Here is a 15,017-nt window from a genome sequence, read left to right on the forward strand (position 1 = left end):
AAAAACAAAAACAAAAATGTCAGCCCTGATCTGGAATTTGATTCCAGTTCAAATACCCTTTTGGTTTCCATATTAACCACATTCCAACTGTTTCCAACAAAAGGTCACAAGATTTACACATCCCTGGTGTTTGTTAGGCAGGATGCTGTTAATCTTAGCTTACTCACAGTTTCTTTTATCTATTGGTTCCTCTAGATAAAAGACTTATTTCTCTTATGGTTTTATGGTTAACTAAAAGGGAGAGATGAGGAGTGAGTTCATCTAAAGTTTAGGTGATCCTTGAAATGGAGGTGCAAAAAGAAAATGGAGTCTCTCTTGCCCTATCATTCCCCTCTCAAGGACATATTTTCCTTTCTTAGGACATATATAGTCCTTCATATGACGGTGTCCTACTTTCTGTATCCTATTCTGTGGCCTCCTTGAGAAGCATCATTTGTACTTGATCTTCTGTGGTCTATAATCTAGTTTTTATCCTTCTTATAAGACAAGTCCAAAAGTTAGAAGGGCCATTATTATTAGAACAGGCCCAGCTAAACTAGTAATCAGAGAAGTCAATCAAAGATTCCAATGAAATAGTTATTTGTACCATCCCTGGTTGTTAATATGTTTTTTTCTCTTTCTTTTCCTTCTCTGTCTAACTTGTCAAGTGTTTCTATGATAATTTCTAAACTGTTTGCATAGAAACAGCATTCTTCTCTCAGGGCAGCCCAAAGCCCCCCTTGTTCCATAAAAAGCAAGTTGAGTCCTCTTCTATTCTGTAATACCACTTCTAGGGAATTAAATTGGTCATGTAGTTGTCTGACCACATTTCAAACCCTGCCACACTTTGTTCTATACTGTGAGTCAATCTAGTAAGCTTTTGGAAACCCATTTCCAAGTGTGCTACAGCACCAGAACCTAACCTGAGGAACCCTGCTATGCTTATCCCAGGCAGTGTTGGTAAAAGCACAATGTCTCATCTTGATTATGTCTGTTAGTTTGGGAACTGATGCCAGATTTTTGGGCACCCTTGTAGAGTTGTTACACAGAGGATAAGCATAACCAAAATGCAGGGGCCAGTCTGTATGAATTTCTGTCTGTAGTCAAGACACTTAAATAACCCGTTAGTACAGAATAACCAGGATCCCTGTGGTGCCCTGTAAGTTTAGTTTTGCGGCACAGTTTGGTACAAGCAACCTGATGTGTCCTTCCCCCACACAAACTCCTGGTCCATAAACAGTTTCAACCATAAAAAGGGGAAGTGGTTTTTCCTCCTCTGGGGGTGCAGAACCACTAGAGGTCGGTCTGCCCTCTGAAGCGAAGGCCCCAGAGCTCAGACCCCTCCTACCAGCTGGTCCAACAGGGATAAAGCCGTCCAGGGCATACTCTGCCCTCTCCCTCTGGCCAGACCATTGTCTCCAAGGACGAACCCTGCGTAATCATGACTATAGAGGAAAAAGTAAACAGCCTATTGCTGGACACTGGTGCTAGTCTCTTGGTCCTTCTTTTCAATCCTGGCCTTCCAGCCATCACACCTAGTGAAAGGAGTCACTGATGAGAAGGTAATCCGCTGTGTTTTATAACCCTTAGGTTGTAACTACTTGTTAGATCTTTCTTGCATATCTGTTTTCCTGAGAAACCACTTTGAGGATACCAACATGTATTACAGCAGCCATTGATAATTTCCTACCAATCTGTCCATAACTCTGTAATGTTGTATTGTTCCTATGCTATTTTGTAAATGGATGTATGTTTATTACTATGTGTTTCCAACAATAACCATTGAGAAAAGTCAACGATTATTTAACTGATCACTCATGTATAGCTCTATTTTCTCTAGAAACCATTTTGAAGAAATCAAAGTATAGTACAACAACCATTGATAATTTCCTACCATTTTTGTCTATAACTCACTATTATTTGTCTGTTATCCTGAGAAACTATCTTGAAGATACCAATAGGTAAAATAACAACCATTAATAATGTCCTACCACTTTGTCTATAATTTAGTAAATCCCCCTACTACTATGTTATCTGTCTTTTACCCTTTAAAATAAAAAAAAAAAGAAAATGTGGTCTTTATACAGTGTAGTACTACCCAACCATAAAGATTAATAAATTTGATTCATTTATAGGAAAATGGATATACTTTGTGACTATGTTAAGTGAAATAAATCAGATACATGAACTTAAATATCAAATGATTTCTCTTATATGAGAAACCCAAATTATAAATAAATTAAAGAACAACATTAAGGCTAGGTAGTATAAAACAGATAGATGGATCTTTTGTAAAAGGGAACACACCAAGGGCAGAGGTAGAAGAGGAGAAGATGAAAAAAGAATTATGATTTGTTATGTACATGTACCAACTCTCCACAGTGAGTGTAATCATTATATACTGCAAACTTGTACTAATAAAAATATAACAATAAATTTTAAAAAGTTCCTTACCAAGAGAGATTCTCCCTAAAGTTACAACAACAACAAAAAACTACCTCAATAACATTCTTTTCTTCTACTGAATGATTCTGATTTTTCTCCTTTAGTTTTGGTACTATTGGGTGATTATACAATAGTTCAAATGAAAGTGTGATAAAATTATAATTTGTAGGATATTTTACAACTATAGATTGTTTATATGTGAATTTCACAAATTCATTGGTTTTATCATCATGTAATCATGCAATCAATCCTGTAATTGTAGTTTTTTGGGAGTTGTTAATATTTCACTAAGATAATCCAGAAACACTGCATTAATTTTTTGAATTCTGAAATATTTTTTCTCCTTTAGATTGCTTTTAAGTGTTTATGCAACAGCTTACATAGAAATGTAGGATTATAATTCTTAAGATTATGTTTTATAAATGTACATTATAAAATTAGTACTCATATAATAAACTTTCTATATTGTTTGATTTCTGCATGGTGACGATATATTACTTTCGCAAAGTCTTTGTGTTGCTCTAGAAACACAGCAGTTTTTGCTATTCTGAAGCCACACGTGGTGGCCCACACCTGTAATCCCAGCACTAGGGCAGCTGAATCAGGAGAATCACCACAAATTCAATGCCTGCCTGGACTGACTGCATAATGAGTTCAAGCCCAATCTGAACTATGTAGCAAGGCCCTGTCTCAGAGAACAAAAATAATAAAATAAAATAATTCGGATTTTTTTCCCATTTAGTTCCACTACTGCACTTAAGGGTTTATGTAAATGCTCAAACAGAAGCTAAGAAAAATTGTAATTCTTAAGAATTCAGTTTACTTAGAAGTTAATTTCTTGAGTCAATTTTCTTTTTTTTTTCCCTATAATTTCTGGTCAGTTTAGGGTAATATTTCAATTTTTGCCGTTTCCCAAGACATCATGACATGAATAGAAATTCATGTTTCAGATGAACAACCCTGCCCCTGGAGACATTTAGTAGGGGAGACAAAATTTTACCTCTGTCCTCGAGTTTTGTTTTTTTTTCCAGTTGGATCTGAAAAGTGCATCGACGTGAGAAAGATCGGCAGGAGAAAAGTATACAAATTTACTTAGTACAAACTGTATGTTGCACAGGACCCAAAGACATAAGGGCAAACATTTATGCCAGCTTAGACAGAGTAGTAAATTGTAAAAATATGACAACACAGAGCGACTTGGATTAGGGTAGTTAATGGGTTGAAGTGGCGAGGTGGTTTAACAAGGTTTGTAAGATTTCCTTCCGCGTCGATGTTCTATCTTTAAAGAAGGATAAGAAGATCAGAGTGATCTTGCCCTCAGCTAGGGCAACATAGTGAGACCCCGTTTCAGGAAACACACAAGAAAAAGAGCAGTGGCGCACACCTGTAATCCCAGCTACTTGGAAGCTGAGGCAAGAAGGTTGCAAGTTTCAGGTCTGCCTCGCAACTTGGAGATTCTGTCTCAAAGAAAAAAGAAAGGAAAGAAAGAAAGAAAAAGAAAGAAAGAAAGAAAAAGAAAGAAAGAAAGAGAGAGAGAGAGAGAGAGAGAGAAAGAAAGAAAGAAAGAAAGAAAGAAAAAGAAAGAAAGAAAGAAAGAAAGAAAGAAAGAAAGAAAGAAAGAAAGAAAGAAAGAAAGAAAGAAAGAAAGAGGGGGGAAGGGGGAGGAGGAGGGAAGGAGGGAGGGAGGAGGGAGGGAGAGAAAACGGAAAAAAAGAACGGAAAAAGAGGTGAGTGAGGAAAGGAAATACTAAACAAACGAAAGAATGGATAGCAATATATCAGGGACACAAGTACTGTTCTGGAGTTTATTTTTCAACTCGTTTTGAAATGCAGTTGCTTTGTGCATTGCATCTTGATAAACGGAAGAGGCGAGAGCACGCGCAAGCTCACCCCTTGCCAGATCCCCGCCGCTCTCCGTACTTTCTGCCACGCCCCCGAGCCTCGCCACGCCCCCCTCCCGCCTCCACTTCCGCTTCCCAGAAGCCGCAAGCGCTAGGGTTTCCGGGGCCGCCGCGTGGAGTGGCCTGTCAGGGTACTTTCAGCATGGCGGTGTTTTCTGGCCCCGCTGCGCCAATTCTGTCTCTGAACCCACAGGAGGAGGCCCAGTTTCAGAAGGAGGTGGCGCAGGTTCGGCATCGCGTGACCCAGGTGAGGCCTGGAAGGCGGCAGACCGGTGTCTCCCCGAACGTGCAGTTCCGGGCCAATGGGCGCCTTGCTTTCTCCACGGCCGCCCACTGTGTTGGCGACTGGGTGTGGGGCCGGCCTCTTGAGCTCGGAAGACTCCCAGAGAACCTGGACGCTGGTCGGTGGTGTTTGGCCAAGTTGGCTTTAAGATCTTAGCGTGGAAACAAGAGGGAGGTGTGGGCTGTCGCAGGTGGAAAGAGGGAACCGGCGGCGGCGGGGCGGGGGGCGGGGAGGATGGCGCCCCCAGGCCGCAAGTTAGTACCACGTTAGAGCCCTCGCGCTTCTGCCGTGCCCCTAAATAAGGGCTCAAGACCTAGTATTGGGTGCGCTTGTATTTCCCCTACTTGTCAAGCTCTTAAAAGACATATGTGGGGGCTGGGGATTTAGCTCAGCGGCCAAGCGCCTGCCTGGCAAGCGCAAAGTCGTGAGTTCGATTCCCGGTACCGGAAAAAAAAAAAAAAAAGACATACGAGAAGTTCCCTTTGCTCACTAGAGTTCCTGCCATTCGTTTATATTTTGTTTGGTGTTTATTAGGAAATACGCTGGACAACAAGTTTTTATTGCAAAGGGTGAGTGTGATAACATTGTGAAGGTTAACAGGCTTCTTGATATTTATTCGATTGGGTGTAAACCGTGATCTTCCTTAAGATTTAAAAGGCACGTATATGTGGAATTCTCCAGGCAAAAGACTTAGTGACATACTAAGGTTTATTTGCTTACCCGTTGACAACCAAACATACAGGTCTTGATCACCTACTCGGTGCTGATGCTGGGATGGGAGACTGAGAAGATGATTAATTGATGGTTGTCCTTGTGGGGAGACAGACACCAAACAGCTAATTCTAAAATTATGCTGAGTCTGGCATGGTGGCACACGCCTGTAATCCCAGCACTCGGGAGGCTGAGGCAGGAGGATCACTGTGAGTTCGAGGCGAACCTGGACTGCAAAGTGAGGTCAAGGCCAGCCTGACCTGCATAGTGAGACCCTGTCTCAAAAAGACAAAAAAAAAAAGAAAACAAACAAAAAATTATGCTGTGATAAGTAGAAATACTGGTGTGTTCTTGGACCAAGAGCTAGGGATTTTGAAAGTTCTACTGCATTGTGATTTCTGTATTTTTAAAATGTTCTTTTGTCAGAAAAAAAAGCAAGAAGAACTTAGACCTGGAGTAATCTTTGTGGGACACCTACCTCCTGTACTTTTTGAATCCCAAATCAAAGCATATTTCTCCCAGTTTGGCAGTATTACAAGATTCAGACTGTCCAGAAGTAAAAGGGTAAGATTTTTGTAAGCCAAACTTGATCGTTTTGTTTTACAAATGTGTATCATCAGTGAGGGTTGTTCACATACTATTGATTATCAGGCTTTGTTTGGGAAAGGAGTAGGGTAAGGTTTAGGGCCTGAAAGAGCATTAAAAGCAAAATCTGTATTTTTTTTTTCCTAAAAGAATGTCCTCAGACCCCCACGTTAAATTGACATTCCTAGTAAATGAATCATATTTATGCTGTGGCTGCCTAGGCCAGGGGTAAATGAACTTCAGTTTGAGCTCCAGGTCTATGCATTGTCTTGTACTAGCATTTGGCAGGAGTAACCCAATAAGACAAACATTTATGTAGTGATAGTTAAGGACTCGAGCAAGACTACCTCGATTGAGGCCCAGTTGTATAGCTACTAGTTGTGTGGCTATCTATGGATGAGTTTATGTGATCTCTCCATATTTCCATTTCAAAATCTGTAAAGCCTGTGTAAAAGTCACAGCACCAATTTTCTGGGAATATTTAGTCAAGCATTGAATTAGGCAGTAAGCTTAAGGTTCTTAAAACATTGCCTGCCACACAGGAAACACTATACGGATGTTAGTGTTTTACAGTACCTACCACTTTATTTAATTCCCCTATGCATTTATTGGCTGTAACCATGGATAGCTTATTGTTTGAATCTTGTTTTTCTAGTGAAGTTTACGACTTAACATACAGTACAGCAAAGTTAAATTTTTTATGTTTAATATAAATATGAGGGGATGAAGTATGTTTCTTTCATTGGCTACTTGTCCTGAAGCCACAGACTTCAGCTGGGCGCGCTGGTGCACACCTATAATTGTAGCATTCTGGAGGCTGGGGCAGGAGGAACACCCCAAGTCTGAGGCCAGCCAGGACTACCTACATAAGTTGAGACTCCGTCTCCCCCTACTCAAGGAAAAAAACAGGTTTTAAGTGGTAGGTTCTCTTAACATCCATTGAAGGGCATTTTAAATTTAAAATATTGGTATTTCTTCCATTCTAATCAAAATCGTATGTTTTCTCTTGGTTCCCTCCTTCCTTTCCCCATTTACCTATTTGTAGTGGTTGCTTCTAGTAACCGCTGGTAGCTACTCCCTACTCTCTCTGTTCTCTGTAGTAAATGAGAAAGTAAAGGTACAATCGGGGACCATTTTGTACTGTTCCACAGTCATCTTCACCTCCCCTTGCCCAGTTCAGTGCTTTATTGCTGTGTATGTTTTTAACTCTACCAAACATTTATATGTCTATGCTTGTTTCAAAATTATATCATATCATGTGTAACTTACCTTTTATATTCAATAACCTGTTTGGAACTTTATTCATGTAACTGGTGCATTCATTGGCATTGCTGTGTTCCTTTGCTTAATGTTTATCCACCCTCGTATTGAACATTAAGATTTTTCTACAGTTTTTTACTCTAAACTACTACAGACATTCTGTGTATAGTTGTAGACAAACTTTTCTAGAATAACATGTTTCAGACCTTGGTCTGCAGTAAGGAATAAGTTTCATAGCACAAGATAACATACATACTTATGTATGTAAATAAAGACCATATGAGGCAATAATTGTCTAATGTTTTTTGTTTTTGGGTTCTTTTGGTCTTTTTTTTTTGTGGTACTGGGGATCAAACTCATGACCTCACTCTTGCTAGGTAGGCGCTGTGCCACTGATCTGTATCCCTGGCCCTCTTTTGGTCTTTTTGAGGTTTCGCTATGTAGTTCAGGCTGGGCATGAATTCACTTTCTAACCCAGAATAGCCTCAAACTTGCAGTGATCCTCCTCCCTCAGCCTTCCAAGTGCTGGGATTACAGACATGTGCCACTGCTCCCAGCTTTGTCTATAATGATTTTGATTTTGTATTCTGTGCAGTTTTTAAAAAATGTTTCTCTGACTTACTAAATTGATTCTTTACCCCAAAAGGTACTCTGAGTTTGAAAAATGCTGCTCTGAGGCATATCCTCAGGTCCCTGAGTGTAAAATAAGCTGTGCTGCTTCTATCTGTGTTACTCTTAAGGAAGTTGAATATCATATGCAAAGTAGCTATTGGAATTCCTTCTCCTGTGAGTCACCTATTCAGATCTTTTGTCCTTTCTTACTGTCTTTGACAAAAACTTTTCTGTCTTTGGTAGGACCTTATTTTGTAAATGTTATAAATCTCTTAACAAGGACATTGTCTTACAGAAAAAGAATATAATAGTATATAATACATGGTCTTCACATTGCTTTGGTCTTTAGCTATTTTTTTGCATATCCATTCTGGGATCTTTTTTTTCTGCATCTTGCTATGTAGTGCAGGCTGACCTTGAACTCACTATGTAGCCTGGGCTGGCCTCCAACTCCCAGTGATCCTCCTGCCTCAGCCTCCCAAGTGCTGGGATCTGTTTAAGCGCATACATTGCACTTAGTTGTTAGAGCTCATTAGGCCGTTTTGCAGCAGTCTCCTTACCCTTTTCTGCCTAATGATTTAATTTTTCTTGACATTGCCTCTGGAAACTTTAGACCAGCTGTCCTACAGAAGCTCATTTATTGAGGCGATGCACTAACAGTTAACATTTCCAGCAATGTTGCATAGTAAAGCCTTCCCTGCTCCAGTTTGAACTATTAGCTTGGTATTTCCAGCATTCTAAGACTGCAGGGTACTGGTTAGTTGGAGGAGTTGTTTTTGACATGGCCTGTGTTTTTGAATCACTTTTCAAAAGATTTATATTAGTCTGTTAGTAGTGGGACATTGAGTTGGCTATCACATGTTTCTCCCACTGCATCTTTTCTCTTCCTTTTGAGAGTTGGGATTATAAGTGGATTTGGGGGCGTCTTTAATTTTTACCAAAATCCTCCTGAGTTAACTACACTGAGATTCAGAGTTGTGAATTGTCTAAGTTGGTTGATAGTGGCACAGCCGATGCTAGTAATGAGCTGCTTGGCTCTGAAACCATGTGACTTTAAGATGGTTTGGGGTTTTTTTTTTTTTTTTTTTTTTTGGTACCAGGAATCAAACTCAGGACCTTGTGCTTGCCAGGCAGGCACTGTGCCACTGAGCTATATCTCCAGCCCTAAGGGAGTTTCCTGTCTACAGAGTCACATCATAATTTCTATCCCACCCAAAAATGTTGCCATGACAACCCTTTGTACGTGCCCTGCAACCGCATGAGAGCGCCTATCATCCCCATTTGATGGAATAAAAAGCAGGCTTACACGTCACTTACCCATGTATCTAAGCACATGTCAAAGCCAGGACCCACATCTAGATGTTTGTGCTCCATTATCCATATACTTACCAAGAAGCTAGGTGAGAAAATCTACTCACTGTGTTGTTGCACTGTTCCTTTGCCCTGAGTTTTGAAGGTAGCCTGAGGTAACATGAAAATGATCCAGCTTCTGTTACTTTTTTTGTTTCTTCTTTGTTGTGGTTGTTTGAAATAGGGTTTCACTTGTGTAGTTCAGGCTGGCCTTGAATTCATCACTATGTAACCCAGGCTGAGCTCAAACTCCTGGTAATCCTACTTCAACTTTCTGGGTGCTGGAATTACAGTCATGCACTATCCTCCCTGGCTTCTTTTTACTTCTTACACATAAAGTGGGGGTTATACTAACCTGCACTTCTGTGTTATGAATACATGACCACTGGAACTGCCAGCAAAATCAGTAAAGATTTTCTTTATTGGATGGAATGTTGCAATCCAATAAATTCCCCACTCATAATGATCACATACTTATTATGCGTATTTTTGGGGGGCTTTTTCTCTCTTTCCCGTAAGGCTCTGGACTGCATAAGGTAAAGTTAGATTTAAAGATACCATAAAATTGCCAGACATATTGGTGCATGCTTGTAATTCCAGCACTTGGGAGGCTGAGGCAGGATTGTTGTAAGGGCTAATGTGCATTATTTAAATTAATGGCATTTTATGGTTTGATGGCTTGTTAGAATTTGTCAACTTTTTGTGGTGAATTTTCCATTGCAGACAGGAAATAGCAGAGGGTATGCCTTTGTGGAGTTTCAATCTGAAGATGTTGCCAAGATAGTGGCTGAAACGATGCACAACTACCTCTTCGGCGAAAGACTCCTAGTTTGTGAGTGCCCTTAGCTTACCAGTGGGGAAGTGTGGACCCCCATCTGACAGTGCCCAGAATGTAAAACACTGCTTTGCTGCCGCAGCTTTTCTACACAGGAACAGTGAGGAGTGAGTAGAGGAGCAGCATCAGATCAGAAATTAGCAAGGAAAGCCACTGACTTTGGGTTCCCCACGTATCTGTCTCTGGTTCTTCTCTGCCCTTGTCGGTTCCCAGGTCCCAGGCTCAAGTTAACAGGCTGACAGGGCTGCCAGCATGTCATCTCTACCACACTTCCTGGGAAAGACCAGTCTTAGGTTCATTCTCAAAGTCACGGCAGTTAGCATGGCACAGGGACACATGCCTATAATCCAAGCTACTCAGCAGGCTGAGGCAGGAGGTTCAAAACTTTACTATCATCCTGGGCAACATCTTAGAGAGACCCCTTCTCAAAAAGAAAAAAATTTTTTGAAGGGCAGAGGATGTAGCAAAGTGGTAGAATGTTTAGTATGCCAAGCCCCTGGGTTCAGTCCCCTTTACTGAAAAAACAAAACAGAAGAAACAGCTCTCGTCAGAAGGAAGTGCTGGGCAAGGCAACCTGAAAGGTGTCCACACACACACAAGCCAGATTGGTGCTGGACCCTGTCTGACTTGTGGAAAATAACTTCAGGTTCTGAACTGAGGGACTTGTTGCTTCTCAAGTATGAACTAGTTGCTCTCTTAGGACAGAATTGGCTTATCTGTTGCTCTAACCTGACATAAACCACGTCATTTCGATTAGGACACGAGAAATGGCACCAGGGAAATGTAAAGTTAACATGAAAAAATCCTCACTTACTCTCTGGTTAAAAGCTATTTTTCTTTTTAAAAATAGGTCGTTTTATGCCACCAGAAAAAGTACATAAAGATCTTTTTAAAGGTTGGCAAGTTCCATTTCATCATCCAGTATACCCCGCAGTGAAACGGTATAATCACAATCGGACACTGGTACAGAAGTTACGCATGGAAGATCGATTTAAGAAGAAAGAAAAATTACTCAGGAAGAAATTAATTGCGAAAGGAATTGATTATAATTTTCCTTCATTGGTTAAGTATTTCATCTTGAAACTTTGGGGTAGTTTTTCTTACATGTGAATTTTGTTGTTTTTTTTTTTTTTTTTGGTTTTTCTCCGGTACCGGGAACCGAACTCACGACCTTGCGCTTGCCAGGCAGGCGCTTTTGCCGCTGAGCTAAATCCCCAGCCCCTACATGTGAATTTTGTACTTTGCTAGTTAGTACATGTTTCTGTGTTTTTGTGGTGGTTTGTAAAGTAGTCCAGTGCTCATCAATATTTGGTCCACTGTGGGGCTTGGCAGTGTTGGGACCACGCCCAAGTCCTCTTGCATACTGAGCACACACCAGCCACACCCTCACCCCTAAATGCAAGTTTTTTACTAAGTTTTTGAAACATTGCGTTGGGAGTTCTTCCTAAAAACTTAAGAGATAATGCTATCTTTCCGTTATAGAGAAGAAACTAACTTTTATTGTTTTTAAGTTGCTAAAGTTAAGCCACTGTTTGACCAAAAGGTATAATGCTCTTAGATTAACATTTAAAGGTGACATTACCAGAACTAAAAAATGTATGGTTTACTGTGTGCTGTCAGTAAATATCAGGACTATAAGTTGATCCTTCTTATGGTACTCTAGTTATGTGTGGGTTTTTTGGTTTGTTTTTTTTTTTGTTTGCTTTTTCTTGGTTTTTTTTTTTGAGACAGGGTCTCACTATGCAGTTCAGACTGGTCTTGAACTCACTTTGTAGCCCAAGCTGGTTTTGAATTTGCTACTATCTTCCTGCCTCCTCCTCCCAAGTACTGGGATTACAGGCGGGCACCACCACACCCAGCTTTGTGTGTTTTACTATAATACCTGAGTGTGATCTTTCAGGATGTTAACATAGGAAAAAGTTTTATTTCTTAACTAAATCTTGAGATTGTTTTTGGACTTCATAGAACCTATAACCTTATTTCCAAAAGGCTGGTTAGTTGGTAAGTGATGAGCTCTTAACCCCTATCCAGAAGTTAAATGACTGAGTTAACTTCCTTTGGCCCACTTTTTGGTTGTTAACCCTTTATCAAACACAACCAGTCTTTAACTGTACTGGACCACTGTACTGACGTTAGGGAACTGGGACATTGAACCCTGAAAGTAAGCATACGAATATTTTTCCTGTACCGGTTTGTTGCTTAGTGGAAAAGCAGGCTGACTGCCAGGATTTTGAATTTGGCCAGAATGGGCCTGCAGGCTTATTTAGCCTTCATAACTTTCTGTTTGAGATTTTACCTGTGTGTGTGTGTGTGTGTGTGTGTGTGTGTGTGTGTGTGTGTGTGTGTGTGTTTGGGAGGTGGGGAGGTTCCAAACATTAATCTTCAGAAATCTACAAATTGCCAGGTGAAATTTCTGTTTATATACATGCACGACAAGAGGAAGGGCTGGGATGTTGCTCATTGGTAAAGCACTTACCTGGCATGGACAAAGCCTGGGTTTCATTACCAGCACTGAAAAGAGGGAAGAGGAATATAATCAAGACTACTGTAATTAATGAATATAGAAATTGTTAAAATCTTAAATTTATTTCAAGGTTTTGTCTACTAAGAAAAAAGAGGTTTCGGACAAAAAAGAGGTTTCCACCAAAAAGAAAAAGGCTTCAGGCATACCTAAGAAGAAGAAGAAAAGGGTTTCAGAGGACTCTCCGGTCACTCCCGACAAGACTGTGGACAGCCAGGTAAAACTGTCTCAATATTCTGGGTACAAGGTGTTGTAGAAATAATTTAAAGCAAGAAAAGCACTTTGTGCTATTGTCGTCTTGTTAAGATTTCAAATTGAATATCGTGACATTTTCGGTTGTCCTCAACTGGTAATTCAGCAACTTTCTACCTAAAACTTATAATTGAACATACTCCAATTAATGAATTTCCACACTAAATTTGGTAAGTGTGTAGGCTGATCATTTATCTGCAGTTGTGTCATCAGAAGACTGAAGTGGGCCTTAAATAACAGGAGGCAGCATGGAAAAACAGAAAGGCAGTAGTACTTTGGTGTAAAGCCATTCCTAATACTGTACCACAGTTGTGCGTTGTAATCCTCTGCTGGTTGATTCCAGAGTGCCACACCGGTCTGCACACCAACATTTTTGGAGAAACGAAAATCTGAAGTTGCTGAAATGAATGATGATAAAGATGATGAAATAGTCTTCAAAGAGCCTGTGTCCAGTGTAAAAGAGATACAAGAGACTCCAACGCCCACTCGTTCAGGAAAAAAAAGACAAAGGCGAAGGAAAAGCAAACAGTGATATGAATGTATTATGTGCAGCGTATCTTACCAAAAAATGTGATTTATTGTAAGGACTGACTACTGTGCTATACTGGATAAACCAACTCAAAGAATAACGGGACTTTCAAAGGAAAAATGTACTGGTTGTTCAAGGTCAGTAAGAGAAGCAGTCAGTAATTTTGGTTCGTCTGCCCTTGCTGACTGGTTGGGGTATACCACAGCCTGCAGTGGCTGAGCTTGCAGTGCCTTTGTCCCGCTCTCCTACTTTTCTGTTCATACTGTTTTTAGCACCCCTTTGTGTACCCTGCCTAAATATCACTATTAACTGCAGGTTTAAGTACTCAAGTGTTGTGGCCTTTTGCCACAAGCAAATAAAGATTGCTTGACCAACTGCATGGTTGTTGAGCATACTTAATTCCTAAAAGGTACTTTTGACTTCTGGTGGCTGAAGTCCTATAGGCAAGTGAGAAGGCAATCAAGTGTTAATGCAGATTCACAAATGATGCTTTTTACCAATGTCACATTAGTTCCTGGTGGGTTAGAATAGATACACAATTACTGTTTTCCATCACTGTCATCATGTGAGATTGCATTCACAGATTCCAGCAATCAAGAAGTGAACTTTTTCTACAACGATATGTATGCAGGGAGGATTTAGAAGCCTTGGGGAAAAATAGATTTCCTTCTCCCTTGTAAATTTCTCATACCCAAGGGGCTGGGGATTTAGCTCAGCGGCAAAGCGCCTGCCTGGCAAGCGCAAGGTTGTGAATTCGATTCCTGGTACTGGAAGAAAAACAAACAAAAAATAAATAAATAAATTTCTCGTACCCTGAGATATCCTTTTGCAAGAGCTAATCCAGATTTGTCAAAAGACATCCATCACCATCATGCATTTTTTTCATCAGTGTTTGTTAAATCTGTGATATGATAATGTACTGGAGTAGGTATTCTGGTGCAAAATGTTAAAACTAACATAAATTAATTTTTGAGTGTATACAAAGAACAGATACACCTGTGGAATCATTCTGGATACAGGATTTCAGTTTTTATTTGAATAAATGGGAAACAACTGCTCCCTTTTTATACTGTTGCAAGTTCAGGAAAAACACCAAAGTGGCATCGATATGTCTTTCAGGTTCAGTAGGAGAAAGGCTGAAATCTGAAGTAGAAGACACTCAGCCAATAAAATATTTCTGAAGGGTTTTCATTAAGCAATCTGACCTGAGCTACCCGAAAGTGCTTTTAGTTTTGGTCTGCAGTCAGTAGAACCCAGTGCCTTGCACATGCTGGGCAAGTATTCTACCACTGAGCAACACCCCAGCTGGTATACTATAAGTTCCATTGTACAAAATATAAGTTCCATTGTACTTAGTATAATATAAGTTCCCAAATCTCATTTTAATAATGAAAGGCTGTCCTTCAGGACAGCCAGCTGACTTCCATGTGATGGCTCTGCTGCAAAGTGCTGTGGTCCTTGCTCCACCATTAGGTCATTTCCACTTCCCATAGGCAGAAGTCATCACATGGCTGAAAGCCACCTAATTTACAGGTCACCCTATAGGACATGTGATTACGAAGTGTGTGGCCCACGGGCCAAGTCCAGCCAGCTACCTGTTTTGTTTCTCCATGAGAAATGATAGGCCACAGAATTTTAATGTTCATACATCAAGGTTTACCGGCCTGCTGCCACACACCTGCTTATTCACTGTGACCGCCATGTGCTTTAAGAGCTCAGCTGTGACAGACCAGATCACAGGTGGTTCTTTCTAC

The 15,017-nt window shown here is 40.4% G+C and overlaps 1 protein-coding gene across 1 annotated transcript; it reads left to right on the top strand.

Moving 5' to 3' along the window:
• The first annotated feature begins 4,393 nt into the window (after positions 1-4,393).
• On the top strand, positions 4,394-13,642 carry Nifk (nucleolar protein interacting with the FHA domain of MKI67). The gene is made up of 6 exons (XM_005397638.2): positions 4,394-4,572; positions 5,746-5,883; positions 9,850-9,958; positions 10,812-11,023; positions 12,556-12,699; positions 13,078-13,642. The coding sequence occupies exons 1-6, from the start codon at positions 4,468-4,470 to the stop codon at positions 13,264-13,266; spliced, it is 897 nt and encodes a 298-aa protein (XP_005397695.1). The 5' UTR covers positions 4,394-4,467; the 3' UTR covers positions 13,267-13,642.
• The last annotated feature ends 1,375 nt before the right edge of the window (positions 13,643-15,017 follow it).

The sequence above is a fragment of the Chinchilla lanigera genome, unplaced genomic scaffold, assembly GCF_000276665.1.
Source record: "Chinchilla lanigera isolate Chin_1 unplaced genomic scaffold, ChiLan1.0 scaffold00058, whole genome shotgun sequence".
In the NCBI taxonomy this organism is placed as follows: Eukaryota; Metazoa; Chordata; class Mammalia; order Rodentia; family Chinchillidae; genus Chinchilla; species Chinchilla lanigera.

Coding starts and splice junctions, on each gene's coding strand:
- Nifk (XM_005397638.2), top strand. CDS start 4,468: ATGGCGGTGTTTTCTGGCCCCGCTGCGCCAATTCTGTCTCTGAACCCA. Junction 9,959..10,811: donor CGGCGAAAGACTCCTAGTTT/GTGAGTGCCCTT, acceptor TTTTAAAAATAG/GTCGTTTTATGCCACCAGAA. Junction 11,024..12,555: donor ATTATAATTTTCCTTCATTG/GTTAAGTATTTC, acceptor ATTTATTTCAAG/GTTTTGTCTACTAAGAAAAA.